The 16,956-nt window shown below is 59.5% G+C and overlaps 8 protein-coding genes across 8 annotated transcripts; 6 read left to right on the top strand and 2 right to left on the bottom strand.

The window, feature by feature from the left end:
• Positions 1 to 497: 497 nt before the first annotated feature.
• Positions 498 to 2,213, top strand: VDAG_07861 (nitrilotriacetate monooxygenase component A; the record flags this gene model as incomplete). Its single annotated transcript, XM_009652627.1, has 5 exons — positions 498 to 629; positions 681 to 793; positions 850 to 925; positions 997 to 1,244; positions 1,307 to 2,213. 5 exons carry the CDS (start codon positions 498 to 500, stop codon positions 2,211 to 2,213), a joined length of 1,476 nt encoding a protein of 491 aa, XP_009650922.1.
• Positions 2,214 to 2,924: 711 nt separating this feature from the next.
• VDAG_07860 (quinone oxidoreductase) lies at positions 2,925 to 4,283 on the top strand (the record flags this gene model as incomplete). The annotated part of the gene is made up of 3 exons (XM_009652626.1): positions 2,925 to 3,091; positions 3,155 to 3,594; positions 3,649 to 4,283. 3 exons carry the CDS (start codon positions 2,925 to 2,927, stop codon positions 4,281 to 4,283), a joined length of 1,242 nt encoding a protein of 413 aa, XP_009650921.1.
• A 185-nt stretch (positions 4,284 to 4,468) lies between these two features.
• VDAG_07859 (enoyl-CoA hydratase/isomerase family protein) lies at positions 4,469 to 5,293 on the bottom strand (the record flags this gene model as incomplete). The annotated part of the gene is made up of 1 exon (XM_009652625.1): positions 4,469 to 5,293. One exon carries the CDS (start codon positions 5,291 to 5,293, stop codon positions 4,469 to 4,471), a length of 825 nt encoding a protein of 274 aa, XP_009650920.1.
• A 1,142-nt stretch (positions 5,294 to 6,435) lies between these two features.
• VDAG_07858 (uncharacterized protein) lies at positions 6,436 to 7,665 on the top strand (the record flags this gene model as incomplete). Its single annotated transcript, XM_009652624.1, has 1 exon — positions 6,436 to 7,665. The coding sequence occupies one exon, from the start codon at positions 6,436 to 6,438 to the stop codon at positions 7,663 to 7,665; it is 1,230 nt and encodes a 409-aa protein (XP_009650919.1).
• Positions 7,666 to 8,717: 1,052 nt separating this feature from the next.
• On the top strand, positions 8,718 to 10,703 carry VDAG_07857 (uncharacterized protein; the record flags this gene model as incomplete). The annotated part of the gene is made up of 1 exon (XM_009652623.1): positions 8,718 to 10,703. The coding sequence occupies one exon, from the start codon at positions 8,718 to 8,720 to the stop codon at positions 10,701 to 10,703; it is 1,986 nt and encodes a 661-aa protein (XP_009650918.1).
• Positions 10,704 to 11,345: 642 nt separating this feature from the next.
• VDAG_07856 (kes1) lies at positions 11,346 to 12,738 on the bottom strand (the record flags this gene model as incomplete). Its single annotated transcript, XM_009652622.1, has 3 exons — positions 11,346 to 11,523; positions 11,613 to 12,212; positions 12,296 to 12,738. The coding sequence occupies 3 exons, from the start codon at positions 12,736 to 12,738 to the stop codon at positions 11,346 to 11,348; spliced, it is 1,221 nt and encodes a 406-aa protein (XP_009650917.1).
• Positions 12,739 to 14,738: 2,000 nt separating this feature from the next.
• Positions 14,739 to 15,302, top strand: VDAG_07855 (glutathione-dependent formaldehyde-activating enzyme; the record flags this gene model as incomplete). Its single annotated transcript, XM_009652621.1, has 1 exon — positions 14,739 to 15,302. The coding sequence occupies one exon, from the start codon at positions 14,739 to 14,741 to the stop codon at positions 15,300 to 15,302; it is 564 nt and encodes a 187-aa protein (XP_009650916.1).
• A 673-nt stretch (positions 15,303 to 15,975) lies between these two features.
• On the top strand, positions 15,976 to 16,552 carry VDAG_07854 (maltose O-acetyltransferase; the record flags this gene model as incomplete). Its single annotated transcript, XM_009652620.1, has 2 exons — positions 15,976 to 16,058; positions 16,114 to 16,552. 2 exons carry the CDS (start codon positions 15,976 to 15,978, stop codon positions 16,550 to 16,552), a joined length of 522 nt encoding a protein of 173 aa, XP_009650915.1.
• Positions 16,553 to 16,956: the final 404 nt, after the last annotated feature.

Genomic DNA, 16,956 nt, shown 5'->3' with positions numbered 1-16,956 from the left:
GATAAGTACGTGAACCAGGGAAAAGCACACGACCTCGCTCGACAGACCTGCCAAATAGAACAATGACAGGTCAAGCTCCCGCACGCCACATTGTCCCGCCCTGACGGTCGCGACGTTGAAGCCGACAGAGGTCGCGCCCTCTTGGGGCCGATGGCACCATCCGTACCCGCAATGGCGCGAGCGTGCCACGCGAGGATTGGGGATTCAGGCGCTCTTCATCCCGCGTCGGCTCCCCACGGCAAAGCGGGCAGCAGTTGGGTCACGATGCGTTCGCGCGACGATACGCTCGAATGGTGAGGCTATTGAGCGGAAGGCGTCATCTAGCACAAGCGGTTTTGACAATTCCGCTGGCGGTCGTTGGCGTTCGAAAAAAAAAAAAAAAAGGGGGATGTAATGCGTCAGAACGTAAGGTACTTGAAGAAAAGGCTTGCCTTGCACATGTGTCTCGACGTGAACCTGCATGTTTGCGTCCTTAATCCAAAAGCAACAGTCGCGAGATGACGTCTCTACCGATTCATGGAAATGGCACCTCGAGCCCTGTGGACGGGCCGAGTGAGGCCAAGAAGCAGATTTTGCTCAACGCGTTTGACATGTCGACCGTGGGCCATCTCTCACCCGGGCAGTGGAAGGTTTGCTCGCACTCTGGTCCGGGATTGAAACGTGAGCTAAAGTTTCTCCAGAATCCTGTCGACAAATCCGCGAGCAAGCGAGACTTGCAATACTGGATAGATCTGGCAAAGCTGCTGGAGCGCGGCGGCATCAATGCTCTCTTCCTGGCGGATACCTACGGAGGGTGAGACCATCCCGACCCAGAACTGCGAGAAGAGTCAACTGACAGGCGATTCGTAGATATGACACATATGAGGGCAGTCTGGACAACTGTATTCGCCGTGCCGCACAATGGCCCATGACAGACCCGACCATCGTACGCTCAGCTCAGCTCAACCCGCTTTCAAGTTCCTGTTTTCAGGATGAGCCAATCTAACAAAAATCTAGCCAATTAGTGCCATGGCTGCTGTCACGAAGAATCTCTCTTTTGCCATCACGGCGTCAACTTCCTTTGAGCCCCCTTTTCTCCTTGCAAAGAGGTTTTCGAGTCTCGATCACTTCACACGCGGCCGAATCGGGTGGAACATAGTCACCAGCTGGAAAAAGAGCGCCTTCAAAGCCATTGGCATCGACAGCCCAACTCCACATGACGAGCGGTACGAGCAGGCAGATGAATATCTGCGCGTGTTGTACAAGTGAGTGATGACCCCCAGCATGACACTCGTCTGAATTTCAGACTAACACAAAGAAAAAACAGGCTCTGGGAGGGTTCATGGGCAGACGATGCGATTAAGCCAGATGCCGAAAACGACAGCTACGCGGATCCCGACAAGATCCGGACGATCCACCATCATGGCAAGTTCTTCCACCTCGACACGAGACACATCGTAGACCCTTCACCGCAGAGGACGCCTTTCCTCTTCCAAGCGGGCACATCTTCGGCAGGGTCCATTTTTGCGGCGTCGCACGCCGAGGGCATCTTTGTGTCCTCGCACTCGCCGGCGCTTCTGAAGCCCAAGGTGCAGGAGATTCGACGACAGGCAGCCAAGCTCGGCCGCGACCCGCAGTCTGTCAAGTTCTTTGCGACGTTCACGCCAATCGTCGGGCGCACCGACGAGGAGGCGCAAGAAAAGCTGGCCGAGCTGAAAAAGTACGCGTCCACCATTGGCGGTCTCGTGCTCGTCAGCGGCTGGACGGGCATCGACCTGTCCAAGATTCCACTCGACCAAGAGGTGACGGCGGCCGACTCGCTCGAGGCCCACAAGGTGCGCAGTATCCTGGACGCCTTCACGACGACAAGCGAGCATGTGCCCAAGTGGACGCCTCGCATCATCGCAGAGAGGGCCGCCATCGGCGGTCTCGGCCCCGTCTCGGTCGGAAGCCCGAAAAAAGTGGCCGATGACATGGAGCACTGGATTCGGGAGGGCGACCTCGACGGGTTCAACATTGGCTACGTCACAACGCCGGGGACGTTTGAGGACCTTGTCGACCTGCTGGTGCCGGAGCTCCGCCGCAGGGGGCTCTACCCCGAGGCGCCGGCGGCGGACGAGCAGCTGACGGCGCGCGAGCGAGTGTACGGTAGGGGCCAGAAGGGGCTTAGGGACGACCACCCTGGGTCGCGGTACAAGTACGACGTGTTCCAGGAGGACGGGCCGCCCGCCTAGGGGTCGCGTCGCGCGCGTGCCGACAGCCAGGCTGTCCTGGATGTCGGAGGCGTAGCGACGAATTCGGAATCGAGGCCAGCGGCTAAACGCTTGAGGGAGGCCTACAGGTGATGACGAACTAGAGCGCCGGAATAAAAACAATCCCCGTTCTACCTAGTTCACCTAAGCGGCCCCCGCGCGATAGCAAGCAGGCGACTTGTTCATGTAGAGCCCTGTCGTTGGTTGGTAGACACGTGGGGTGGAAGTGGTCATCGTACATGGCGGCATGGCGACAACCGGGGAACCCTTGACCCCTCACCTCCATACTGCCCGTGTTGCCGTGTGTTGGTAAGCCATCCCACGCTCATTGCCTGATTCAGGATTGGTAAAATCGAAGTTTGGACTCGAATCATTGCGAGGGCGGGTGAAATGCCGAAGGACAGCAGCGCCATGGTGGTAATCTATCACGCAATCCGTCTGGTGCGGGACTCGGGGAGCACGCAATGCCTCACCTGCGTGTCGCCCTATTGCCCCTCCGATCGACATGTCTCCGACTGCGGCCCCTTGCCCCCCAAAGAAGAGGCTGGGTAGACGTCGGTGATAGGGTCGCGGGCGAACCCCCCCTTTTCTCCCCAAATGCGACTTTTGAATGTATAACTGGCGGGAAAGGGTGTAATCTCACGGTCGTATTTGCATTCCGTACCATATCATTCGACATCTCCCATCGCCATCATGTCGAATATTGATCTTCCCAGCAGCCAGACGGTTTTGCTGCTGCATGGGCCGAAGAAGCCGTATGAAGTCACGGCCGGCTATGCGATACCAGAGGTCAAGAGCGAGAATGAAGTTCTCGTGAGGGCCGAGACGTTTGGCTTGAACCCCATCGACTGGAAGGCACCGTAAGCCCCTTTTCAGAAAGAGAGACCCTGACTGCAGTGCCGTCGCTGACCTATGAACCCCAGCGACTTCAACTTTGGAATTCCAGTGCTGCCGTACATTGCCGGCAGGGAGCTCGTCGGCCGCGTTGTCAAGCCTTCCAAGCCTGACTCGAGGTTACGTGAAGGCGACCAGGTGCTCGTCATCTCCACTGACTACCGAGACCTGCGCAAGGCCGGCTTTCAGGAATACGTCGTGTCGTCCGACTTCAACACGGTTCGCATCCCGCCGAACGTCCCGAGACAGCCGGGCGCCACGATCGGCGTGGCCTACGTGGCGGCCGTCCTGTCGCTCGGCGTGTGCATGGGTGTCGACTTTTCCAGCATCCTCGACGGGCCCGATCTGCTGCAGGTTGTTCGGTCGGTCGAGCCGAGTCTGCTGCCGCAAGACGTCAGGCAGGAATGTCTTTCGGGCATCCAGGACCGGGAGCGGGCCGTGCCGGGCGACTGGCTGGCGATCTGGGGAGGTGAGTTTGGTAGGAAGACGACTCGTTGAAAGAACACGCTGACACTGGCTCCAGGCTCGTCGACGTCAGCCAATCTCGCCGTCCAGCTAGCCCGTCTGGCGGGCCTTCGCGTCGTGACCATTGTCGACAAGGCCAAGCACGGCCTGCGCCTGGCGGACCACGAGGTCCTGCGCCCAGACCTCCTCGTCGACAGCCACTCGCCGGCGCGGGCCGTCGAGATCATCCGCGCCAACGTCGGCAAGAAGCTCCGGTTCGCGCTCGACACGACGGGCCGCGACTCGGCCAAGTCGCTGCTGGACGCGCTGACGCCGGACGATGAGCTGGAGGGTATCAAGGTCGGGGAGGAAAAGACGACGACGACGACGACAACAACACCGCCGCCGAGCCCTCCCGACACGCCGCGGAGGCAGAGGAGCCAGTCGGCCCATCTCGTCGGCTTGACGGGCTTGCCCAAGGGCCAGGCGCCCGAGGGTGTCGCGTACCATACCGTTCCCATCAAGATCTTCCACGAGGTGCCGGCTGTCGGCGAGGCGCTCGTGCTGTGGCTCGAGAGGCTGCTGGAGAGCGGGTTAGTGAAGCCGCCCGAGGTGCTCGCAGCGGAGCAGGGCTTTGACGGCGTGAATAGAGGCCTCGATCGGATGCGAAAAGGCGAGATCTCAGGCGGGCGCATGGTCGTCGACATTAGCTAGGCTGACAGCATCGACAAAAAAAAAAGCAAGAACGATAGAATGGTGCGATTCATTAGCCTTGTGGTCTCTACATGCTTGAGTACGGCGCATTGTTCAACTTATTGGTCCTGGATTATTACATTTGGGTTTTCTTGTCGTACATATTTTCTTGTCGTACATGTTTTGTTGTCGTACATCTCCGACAGTTACAGCTTGGCCTTGCCGGCCTTGAGCTCGGCAGCAAACTTCTTCCCCGCCGCGATCCTCTCGGCTTCGAGCTTCTCCCTCCGGTTCCAGACGGCCTCGGTGGTCTCAAAGTTCTCCTGGTGCAGCAGATAGGCGCTCTCCTTCCACATCTCGGCCTTGAGCACGCTGTAGACGCCAGACTTGGCCCTCTGGGTCAGCTTGCGGTCGGCGATGAGCTTGAGGGCCTCGTCGAGGCCGCCGAGGGCGTCGACGAGACCGGCCTCGAGGGCGGCGGGGCCGGGAAATCGCTTGGCCTCGAGAACAATCTCCTGGTAGATGCGCGGCGAGGCGCACTTGATGCGGAAGATGGAGGACATGGCGGGCTTCAGAGGGGCGCCAAAGTCGAGCTCGTTCATGCAGAGGAAGCCCTTGCTGGGGTTCATGACGCGGTAGTCGTGGTGCATGGCCGTCATGAAACCGCCGGCAAAGGCGTGGCCGGGGATGAGGGACACGGTGGGCATGGGGTAGGTGAGCAAGCGGTGGTAGACCTTGTAGAGCGAGTCTGTCCAGAAGCCGGGCGTGGTGAAGGCATGATCGAGATCGAGGCCGTTGGAGTAGAACTTGGTAATGGCAGAGGTCGTGACGAGGACACCGGCAGGGTGAGAAAACTCGACAATGTCGAGGGCCGTGAGGAGGGCGCGGCAGAAGGCTGTCGTCAGGCGGTTGTCCGGAGGCGAGGACCAGGTGAGGAGATATACGAGGGGTGCAGGAGACGTGCAGACGATGGAGCCGCCGACGTGGTCACCGAGGGCGGGGATGGGCACCGTGAAGAGGGCGTCGGCCATGGCCATGGTGTTTGCAGGTGTTTGCAGGGATGGACGGCGCTGTTCTTGTCGTCAAGGTTGTTGTCGTCAAGGTTGTTGTCGTCAAGGTTGTCAATCGAAATGGACCTAGACTTGTGAAAGCTGCGAGCAAGAGAAAAATGCTCTGAGATTCTTACGCTGCAACAAAATTCCCACAAGTGACGATCGGTGTCGAGCAGATGAACAGCAGCAAGGCAAGAGTTGAAGAGGATCGTCGCCGTGAGACCCTGGTTGCGTGGTTCAGACCTCGGCTCGGCAGTGGAGGGGAAACACCTAGGTGCTACTAATCATGCAGCCCCGCAGCTTGACAGACCTCGCTCCAAGATGGATAATCAGCAAAGATAGTTTATAAAGTCGTCAGACTGGCAAGCGAGAAGATAGACGATGGCTTCAAAATGTTTGGATGAAGATGCCAAGGGATCCGAGAAGATTGGGCCAAGGGATCCGAAGATTGGTCCTGGACTCCTGGAGAGAGGAAGGAAACACGTGAAGGGGAAGGGGCATGGATGGCATGTCCTGGATGGGATGTGCCGGATGGCATGGGACTGCTGACATGAGGTTTCAGCCACACTGTCTCCAGTCTCGAAGCTACCCCGCCATTGTGGCTGATGCCATCTCCCTCACATGACACATGACGACATGTAGCCTATAGGCAATATGTCCAATGACGGAACGAGCTCAGCTCTGTGTACCTAAGGTACCTACCTTAGGTACCTACCTACCTCACCTAAGGTACGGTAGGTAAGTAATAACGAGTTCCCGCGCGCTGGACGCATCGAATGCAACTCACTGGCAAGTATACCGCGCGCGTGGCCGTTTGATGATTAAGGTTCGCGACTGCTTACCCAACGGAACTCCGGTTCCCGGCCGAAGCCGGCCGTATATTACTGATGGCACGGCGTCTCGTCGTTCGCCGTCAGAGGCAACCCCTCGCCAACGTGCCTGCCTGCCTGCCTGCCTGCCTTGGGTCTTGACGCAATTGAGAGCCTCCTTCCCCATCCTCATTCTCCGTCCTTCACCCAGAGCCTCGCCTCGCCCGAGTGAGGTACCTCAGATTTCCCTCTCCGCATTCCGCATGGATCGCTGCCAAGCCTTGTCCTCCTCTTGATCCCGCATTCGACTTCATGGCGCCGAAGCCCATTCTCATCTCCGGCGGCGGCATCGCCGCGCTCCTTCTGGCGCACTACCTGCACCGCTCCCATATTCCCTTTCTCGTCTTTGAGCGGGATGCGTCCATCGTCTTCCGCGCCCAGGGCTACCGCCTGCGCCTCTCGGCCGGGGGTCTCGACGCCATCGAGGCAGCCCTCGGCCCGGCGTCGTTTCAAAAGTTTTACGACGCCTGCGGCAAGACGGGCGGCGCCGGCGTCTCGGCCATCGACCCGCTGACGGGCGAGACCCTCAGCAGCAGCAGCGCGCCGGCCGTGGGGCGCGAGCCGCTGGCGAGCCGGGACGGCAAGGTCGTCGGCATCTCGCGCGGCGACATGCGCAGGCTCTTCCTCGAGGGCCTCGAGGATAAGGTGCGGTGGAGCCACCACGTCAAGGGCTACGCGAAGACGGACGGCGGCGTGCGTCTCGTCTTCGCCGACGGCAGCACGAGCGAGGAGGGCAGCCTGGTCGTCGGCGGCGAGGGCGTGCGCAGCGACGTGGCGCGGCAGCTCACCGACGGCGCCGTCAAGGTGTACGACCTCGGCGCGCGCGGCATCCACGGCCAGGCGCCGACGACGGCGTTCCTGGGGCTCGGCGAGGGCGTGTTCCGCCTCGTCGACGACACGACGGAGCCCGACGACGGCAAGGTCTTTGTCATCACCAACGTGCGCGCCGGCGACATGCACGACCCCAACGTGGTCTTTGGGTGGACCATGGTCGGTTCGCCGGGCGTCATCAAGGCGCCGAGCGACGACTACACCATGACGGGCGCACCGGCGGCCCGGATTGCCAAGGCGCTGACGGCCCACTGGCACGAGCGCGTCAAGCCCCTGTTCGACAACATGAACGAGCAGGAAGCGGCGTTTTGGAAGATTTCGTGCTCGGACCCCAACGGCGTGCCCACGTGGGCGAACGAGCCGCGCGTGACCGTCATTGGCGACGCCATCCATGCCATGACGCCTGCTGGCGGCAACGGCGCGAACACGGCGGTGCGCGACGCGGCTCTGCTCGGCAGGCTCCTCGTTGAAGCCTGGGAGCGCGGCGACGGCGAGCACTGGCGGGGCGTGACCGAGGCGTACGAGAAGGAGATGCGTGTATACGGCAGCGAGGCGGTCAAGGAGAGCTTCGGACAGGCGACGAGCCTGTGGAAGGTCAAGATTGACCTGGCGACGGCGCCGACGATTAACGAGTACGTGGCGCCCAACTAGCGGGTCAAATGTCAAGCATGTCAAGCACGTCGAGCATGTCAACCATGTCAAGCATGGACCATACCAAGCATGTCAAGGCACGTGTAATGAGATGACGAGAAAGATGCGATAATGATGAACGATATTCTGACCAAAAAACAGTCGTTCCTCGCTTTGATATTTGAACAATCCCCCCGTTACCCGGAGGGTCAGATGAGTCAGCCGTCGGCACCCGGATCCGAAGACCCGACAGGTTGCGCACGCACACAAACGCGCACAAACGCACAAACGCACAAACGTGGGGCGGCGGATTCTTCCAGATCCCTTCCCTCCCAAGCCCAAGGCTTCCATCCTGGCTCTCCAAGCCTCGATCCTGGCCCTCCAAGCCTCCACCACAACGACCAAACGGCCACTTCCAAACGCCAGCCCGGAGGTCTCTGTCCAATTGCCCTTGTCCGATGCTGCTCCACGTCAGGCACAGACAGGCACGCCACAGGCACAGGCACAGGCACGCCCACAAGAGGCGGTGCGGAGAAACAGGCACCAGGATACCATCGACGCTCGGTCCGACCTCGTGCTAGGAACAGACGGGACTAGCTTTCGTCCGCCTCGTCTTGCTTCGGGTCTCTCTTTGTCGCCCGCTGTCAGCCTGCCCCTCTCGTGGTTCAGTCGGATCCCCGGCTTTTTCTCCAGATTCTTTTCTCCCACGCCCACCGCGCCGCGGACCTCTACTTCCCCGACTTGTCCGCCGGCGCCCTTGGTGCCTACGACAAACGACGCTCTGCAGATTGCCAGACCAGTTTTGTTCTTTTGGGTACAATGTTGCATGGCTTCGCTTACGACTCTGACATTTCCTTCTACGTCAGTCCGCTGACCTCTCTCTGGTCTACCTTGATCGATACTTCCGATCGGCATTGAGCATTCTGCCGGCCCTGCCGAGCTCCCCGCTCCCCCCCCCCCCCTTTCTGCAACCCGACTTCCATTGTCAACTCGCTCTGGCTGTGGCCCTCTCCTCGCCGACGACAGCCTGTTCCCCTCCACCTCTGAGGCGCCCGCCTCCACCTACTTCCAAAATGCCCGACAAACAGATCACCACCATCTCCTACGCTGCCGGCGCCTCCCTCGCCGCCATCGCTCTCGTCTACGTCTTTGCTCCCAGTTTCGCCATTGACGAGGCCGCCACATCATCGTCACGCAAAAAAGGCGTCGTCGGCCTGCGCAACTATGCCAACGACTGCTTCATCAACTCGACCCTCCAGGCCCTCGCCGGCCTGGGCGACCTCCGCATCTATCTGATCCGCGAGACGCACAGGCGGTACATCGAGGACCCCGCCGTCTACGCCCATCTCGTCCAGCCCGCAGGCCAGGCGCTGCCGCAGTGGAAGCTGCAGAACCTCCAAAAGGGCATCGTCTCGCAGGGCCTCAAAGATATGCTTGACGCCCTCAACGAGAGACCCATCTACAAGAAGAGCACCTCGGCCGCCGACTTTGTCAAGGTCCTCGAGCAGGCCTTTAAGCAGCGCATCAGCCGCCAGCAGCAGGATGCGCAGGAGTTTCTGCAGATCGTCGCCGAGCGTCTCAAGGACGAGTACCACGCCGGCGAGCGCGCCAGGGCCCACGCGAGGAACGCCGTCGCCCAGGGCACCATTGCTTCGCAGCCCGTCGACGGCGTCGCTATTCAGGAGAGGCTCGAAGGCTTGGCTGCGGCGGCGACGGTAGCGACGGCGGCTGACCCGAACAGCTCCGGTAGTGCCACAGGGACCGACTCTTCAGCCAACCCCACACCACCCACGATACAGACCAACGGTGTCGTGCCGAATGCGCTGCAGGACGAGGACGAGGGCTTCCCCATGGAGGGCCAGCACGAATCGCAGCTCGAGTGCCAGACGTGCGGCCACAAGTCGGCGCCGAAAACCGAGACGTTTGTGACCCTGACCCTCCGCGTTCCGCAGGTCAGGTCGACGACGCTGAGCTCGTGCTTTGACGAGATCTTCAAAACGGAGTACATTGACGACTTCAAGTGCGAAAAGTGCCGCCTCGTGCACGCCGAGGAAATGCTCAAAAAGGAGATTGAAAAGTCCTCGTCCGACAGCTTCCGGCACGCCAAGACGGAAGAGCTCAAAAAGCTGCAGCACGCCATTGCGTTCGACCCCGACGACGTCCCCGACGACGTGACGCTGCCGGACTCGCGCTACGCGCCCAAGCGGCGCATCGCGCGCTCCGCTCGCATCACAAAGTTCCCCAAGGTCCTCACGATCCACCTCTCGCGCTCCATCTACGAGACGCAGGCCTCGACCAAGAACTCGGCCAAGGTCTCCTTCCCCGAGTCCCTGCCCCTCGGCGGCCTGACCGACCGCCGCCGCTACAAGCTCATCGCCCTCGTCACGCACAAGGGCAGCCACCACAGCGGCCACTACGAGTCGTTCCGCCGCCAGACCATTGTCCACGCGCCCTACCCCAACCTCAACACGTTCCAGCCCGCCGGCATCTACAGCAAGTCGGCGTCGCCGAGCTCGACGCCCCGACTCCACGCCCTCTCCCGCGGCGACAGCCCCGCCGTCTCGACCCCGGACCTGCCGCTGACGGCCAACTCGTCCACCCACTCGCTGGCGTCCGACGCCTCGCCCTCGCGGCCCCGCTCCCTGCGCCAGCGCCTGAGCCCAACCTCCGCGCCCCGCGGCGGCGACGACGCCAACGGCTCGCCGCACCGGGAGCGAGAGCGGGACGACACGGCGAGCCTCCGCTCCGTCGCGGCGTCCACGCGCTCGGCCCTCTCGCGCATCTCGCTGTCACGCGACCGCGGCGGCGGCAGCGGTAGCGGGACCGTCTCCGTCTCCGACACAGCGACGCCCGTCGATGGCGCGACGCCCATGGCCGTGCCGCCGGCGCCGAGGCCGCACCGGAAGCGCAAGACGCCAGACCGCTGGTGGCGCATCAGCGACGAGAAGATCCGCGAGGCCAAGACGGGCGAGGTCCTCGGCATGCAGAGGGAGGTGTACCTCCTCTTCTACGAGCTCGACAAGGACGACGACGGCGGCGGCGGCGGCGATGCGTGTTAGGATGAGGACGCCGCGGGCGACGACCGGGGCGGCTGCGTGAGCAGGGTGCTCGCCTTGTTCGGGCGCGAGGGGTACGTCTCGCTGGCGTAGTGATGAGACGAAGAGGCGACGTTTTGTGTTTTGTACTATCTTGCATGGTGGGCGTTTTGCTGCATTGGATGCATAGATGAATTTTCTTGTCTTTTTTTTTTCTTTTTTTTTTTGGCTACAAGGACTAGCTGGGGGCATTAGAACTCCCGGCAGAGCGACCGCGGCGACAGCCTACAAAAGTTGGACATTAAACGTTGGGTGCAGAGCCGGGCAGGTTAGAAGAGCGGTCGCGTGATTAGACGCAGACGCAGACGCAGATGCAGACACAGATTACACAGCCTTGTACAATAGAGCTAGATGAAGTGATTAGACTTGCCTCCCTCACTCCAGAACGCAGACGTCATCGATACACAACCGCATTCGAGAAACGCACAAGGCCGCAAAGGCAAAAGGATAATGTTGTCATTACAAGGCATACCGCACCCAACTTGACCTCAACTCCAGGCGCCACCGTGCTACTGTGGATGGCCTCGATCCCTCGTGTGCTCGATCCGTGCCGTCCGTGTCCCCCGCCGCAGCCGCCTACTGTCCCAGCGCCTACTGTCCCAGCGCCTACTGTCCCAGCGCCTCCTTGGCCAGCGCCAGGTTGGCCTCCTCGCTCGTCGGCGGCTGGCTGCGGACCTTTTCGGCCTTTTCGGCATCGAAGCGCCACAGGCCGCCCGTCTTGTCGGCGTCGCCCGTCAGCGGCAGGCCGACGTGCGTGCCGAGCGACTCGAGCACGGGTCCTGCCCTTTGAACTCGGAGAAGTAGCGCCTCTCCCAGACGCGCCCTCGCTGCGCTCCTTGGCGCGGCTCCCCCTGGGCGTTTTCAATCTTGGACTTTTCAAACGACAGCGTGTCCATTTCGCCCTTGGCGACGGCGGCGGCCACCTTGGCCCAGGCGCGGCGGGACTCAAGCGGGTGCTGCTGCTCGACGGGCGCGACAACGAGGCCCGTGGGCTCGACCTTTGTGGCGTCGTGCGAGTCGACGAGCGTCTTGGACGAGTTCGTCTTGGCGGGACCCGAGTGGATCTCAAACGTCTTGGTCCAGACGCCCGAGATATTGTAGAGGACCTCCTTCTCGCGGCCCGTGGGGTAGAGCACCGCCGAAATGGTGTTCTTCTTGCCCGAGAGCCAGCCCTTGCCCGAGTAGTCAATCTTGGCGGTGAAGCCGGAGGAGGAGGTGATGAAGGAGGAGCCATCGAGCTCGATGAAGGGCGAGCCGAAGAGGAGGCCCTCAATGTGCAGTGACGGCAGCGTGATGAGGTACGTCTCCGTCTTCTTGTCGGCGTCGCCAGGGATCGGCACCGTCAGGACAGCGTGGCCGATCTGCTTGATGTTGATGGTGCTCTTGAAGGTGGCCTTTTGCGCGTTGTAGCCCTCGAGGTGGACGCCCGTGGCGAGGTTATTAATCGAGTAGGCCGTCGCCGGCGGGTGGTGGCTGTCGAGTTGCATCCGTCAGCAAATCCATCCGCTGCTGATCCAGGCGAGCCGTCATAGGTCAGGTAGGTACACAAAACTCACCTGACTTGCTCGCTGATGAGCTCAGTCGTGCCCACGGCGTCCTCCCACTTGCCGAGGAAAAGCTCGCCGAGGAAGGGGTTCAGCGGCTTCTTCTCGTTTCCGTACTGCTCGCTGCGGCTGGCGTACTGCTGCTTCAGGGTGCTGACGAACCACTTGAGGACGAGCAGGGCGCGCTTCGCGGGGTCGGCCTCCTTGGCGGGGGCCGCGAACAGCGAGGGATGTTCACACCAGTAGGAGGAGAACTCTGTGAGGGAGGTCGACGAGACGATGAAAGGGGGCGCTGTCAGGGAGGAAAGATCGCCGTTGAAGGAAGCAATGGACTGGGAGCTTGTTAACGCGGGTTGGTACAAGGGAAGCTGCGAGGTCATGCGACATACCTTGACGAAAGAAGTCCAGCTGCTAGAGCCAGCCACGGAGCCCTGTGCTTCTGCCTGAGAGGCCATGTTTATGCAAACTGGGAGTAGAGAGTCGTTGCCGTCTTGTGGAGGTCGGGTCGATTGACGATGCAGGAGTACGCAGCCGTCGTCGTGTGGCACGATATGTACTGTGCGATGCGTGTTTATTTGATGGGGATGGCGAAGATGTCAGCGGGGTTGAAGGAGATGCCGCAATTGTTTTTGGTTGCCTTGGCGAATGCCTGCGCACTTGAGCACAGGGGGTGGTGGATAGGCTTAGGGGGGAGACGGCGGGGCACTGGGACCGCGCTGAAGAGCCAAGAATGGGTTTGTCGTTGTGTGGAATTAGGGGTCTCTCAGGATTAAACTTTTGGGTCCGACTGGGTTAGGCAACGAAGCTCGTGGGTGGTTCTCAGATGAGGTTGAGACGAGATCAGGATCATCGGAAATGGCGATATGCAAAACAGCTGTTGACGTCAAGAGACACGCATGCATTTACCCCTCAATGATGGCTGCCCACATCCCAACATTTGGCATCTCGTCTTCTGTCGCCCTGTCGCCGACGTCATGGACCAGGCACCAGAGCTGCACAGCCACTGTCTGTGGCTCGGTCTGTCAGCGGCAGCTCCTTCCCATGTGCATGCCTGCCTGCCTGCCTGCCTGCCTAGATACCTACCTACCTAGGTACCTAATCAGTCGGCAGGCAAGAGACTTGTCGCCTCGATCATAAAGGCCTTAGAATGGTTCATTGTTGAGAGGCTCCCTATATCGAGAGCCTTTGCACGGATTCGCACCTCCCGTTCGTCGATTTGGCCTGTGTCGCCCAAGGCAAAGTACCCTACCTACCTGAGCACCAAGGAAGTATATCAGTCTGACGCGAAGTAGATGCCTCAAGCAGGCAAAGACAATCCATGAAACAGGAATCACAACCTGCAGCTTATTCTCAAAAGACGCCAGAAGCTCCCTTGATATGAATATATAACCGCAAGTCTGCCGCTCCCACAGACAACTGCCGTGCAATCGACAGCCGGCGATCGCCCATATTCGCGACCGGTGTTCCAAGCGGCAGTTGTACCAAGTAGTAGCCGACGACTTGAAACATCATCAGCTACCTCTTGTACGTCGCCAAGATGCTCAGTCGGAGATGGTTCGGAATTGCTGGCGATCCAATGCTCTGCTGCGACCCTGTTGTTGCTTCTCTCGATGTCGAACAGAATGCCTGAGCCAAATCATGCCATCCGCTTCTCGTTCACGTTGAGTAGAGCGGGGTTGCCCAGACAGCAACCGCCTTAGATGCCAACCTACGACAGCATCGCCAACGAATCACCCGTTCTGAGCGATTGAATTGGCTGGAACTGTCACACGCACCTCTCCCGGTCAGCCGCAGAGAAACCATCGTCAGACCCCTGAAGCTAGCAGTCATGTCAAATGTCAGCGGTCTCCTCCAATCCCCCGAAACTCCGCCTTAGTTTGGACATGACCAGCGCGGCTTCTCCTCAAGTCGTCGGCTCTACTGCCCCCGGTACGCGGCACGCACGCGGGGCAGGGACCGAAGCCGAGTCGATGCTCTCGGGTACTTGGACTGGCCAGGTCTGATTCGTTCGAATGACAGCAGTGGTAGGTAGTGTAAGTTCCATCCCTCCTATGCGCCTTCACGGCTCGAGATCACGCCACATGCAGGGGTATAGGCTAGGGAGTTGAAATGCATATAGAGTTTCCTTGCCCCAGGTTTACTAGTGGTGATATCTCGGCAAGTCGAAATTCTGGGGTTGATTGTCGGTGTTCGGAATCGCTCGGAAGGGCGCACGAGCTCCCAGCGACAAACCTCCTCCGCTTCTGCTTCCCGCCTTGCACTCTTGGAAATTCCGGGCCATTGATCACAACCTGGCCAACATGGCAAGGCGCAAGTATAAAGAACACTCAATGTTGATGGGCTTCCATCAGGGTTCTCAGTTACTCATTCCCACCCACGGCTCACCCAATCAAACCATCGACAATAGTTACCACCCTTGCTTCAGTTGACTATAAGGAAACCGCAATCTACCAACATGTCTTTCCCCCTCCATCCTTCTCTTGTCAACGGCATCACCAAGGGAGACCCCTCTTTCCAGGGCGGTGTCCTGAAGTGCAAGTGTTCAACCTCGCCCGTCACAGTCACTCTCCGCAGCAACGTCGTCCACAACCATGCCTGCGGCTGTTCCAAGTGCTGGAAGCCAGAGGGTGCTCTGTTCTCCATCGTCTCCGTCGTGCCCGTTGACAAGCTCGAGGTGACGGCCAACGGCGACAAGCTGGCCGTTGTCGACCCTAGCGCCACTATCCTGCGCCACGCCTGCACCGGCTGCGGCGTTCATCTGTATGGCCGTATCGAGAAGGACCACGCCTTCAAGGGCCTCGACTTTGTCCACACCGAGCTGTCCGATGAGAAGGGCTGGCAGGAGCCCCAGTTTGCCGGTTTTGTGACTTCGATCATCGAGCAGGGCTTCGACGCGAGACACATTGACGACGTGAGGGCTCAGTTCAAGTCTCTTGGCCTCGAGTCCTATGATGCTCTGAACCCTCCGCTCATGGATGCCATCGCGGCGTTCACGGCCGCCAATGAAGCCAAGGCCTAGGCTTCTGACGGTGCTACCGGCCAGTATACCATGCCATGGCGTTCGAGAATGACGGATCAACCCAATTGAATGAGCGGCGCAGCGGAAAAGTGTTTACCAAGGCTGATGAGATTGATGAACGGGGCGAGCGAGGAGTCTGGTGGTTGTTGAATCCGCGAGAAGCTTGTCTCGCGGTTGGGAAATGGGTAGGCAGCTTGGTCAAAGGGAAATCAATTCCCCGAGTCAAATGTCATTGCGTTTGCCCTGAATCTGTTTGTAGTTCTTGATGACCCTGCGAGAATATAATCCGCATGACGTGCGTACGGGGTGTGATCCGAGTGCCTCACTTGCTGAGCTGTCACTTGAGACAGCCTCATGACACGGACATATTGACAAATCACAACCGCTCTTCAAGCTCTCCATTGATTCCCAAGGATGTCTCGTTGTCCAAAGCCAACAAACATCTGCTAGCAATAGGCTGCGTAAAATGAGGCTCAGTCATCCGGGGAAGGAAGATGCGGAGGTCGCCAAGAAAGAGGGGACGGAAAGCTGTTGGAAAACTGGTCAATTTCCCGCCTTGTGTAACTCAATTGGCTTAAAAGACGACATCCTACAAAGTTCTTATACAGGCTCTCTAGTCTGCCGGAGTCTTCCTCAAGAAAATCAACAATGGCATCCGTCAAAGAGCAGAAGGATGTTGCCCTCATCGAAACAGCCCGCACCCTCAGGGGGGACACCATGGTGTGACGAATATGAGAAGATGATCTCCGGCATGCTGTAAGACCAAGCCCCGATTGCTAGGACCAGGCCAACGACTGACCTCTGCACAAAGATATGATTCTTGGATTCCGCCGTTGACGAATGCTCGTCACGAATGTCGTATCCTGGTGCATGAGTACAACACCATGCCGCCGTCCCTCGGAACAGCAGACCAAGTGGCCGCCAAGCGATTCGAGATTCTCAAGCGCTGGCTCGGGTTTGTGGGAGAAGGCGTCTTCATAGAGCCTCCGTTTACGCCAGGCTACGGCTGCAACGTAATCATTGGGAAGAACTCGTACATGAACTTTGGCTTCACCGTCTTGGACACGAGCCTGGTCATCATTGGCGAGCGCGTCATGCTCGGTCCCAACGTGCACATTTACAGCGCAGGTCATGACACGAGCGTCTTGTCCCGCGTTAAATGCATCGAGTTTGGCCATCAGGTACGTATTGAGGACGACTGCTGGATCGGGGGCAATGTCACGGTTCTTGCCGGGGTCACGATCGGTTGAGGCTTACGGTGGGCGCAGGATCGGTTGTGTTTCGAAGCCTGCCGCCTTTCTCTGTTGCCCTTGGGTCGCCAGCAAAGGTGGTTAAGAGACTCCCGACTCAGGAGGAAGAACTGGCTGATCCGCGGAACATTTATTATCGGTTCCCAGATCGATCTTGAGGTTGTTCATCGGCCCTTTAATTTTAGAAGACGGTACGAATTGAACGGAGGCTTTCGTTAGCAGCTCGAGGTGATAGGGGTAGGCTTAGGAATACCCAAAGATTCTGACCTATCGGGTACCGAGAGACTTAGCGTAAGAACCCAAAACCCGCCCAAAACCCATTACTCCACTACCTAAATGGGTTTTGGGCTTAAATGGGCTACCTAGGAAAAAACCCAAAACTAAGTAGGTAGTGGGGCCCTGGG

The sequence above is a fragment of the Verticillium dahliae genome, genomic scaffold, assembly GCF_000150675.1.
Source record: "Verticillium dahliae VdLs.17 supercont1.18 genomic scaffold, whole genome shotgun sequence".
Lineage (NCBI taxonomy): Eukaryota > Fungi > Ascomycota > Sordariomycetes > Glomerellales > Plectosphaerellaceae > Verticillium > Verticillium dahliae.
This window is presented reverse-complemented; position numbering and strand designations above follow the sequence as displayed.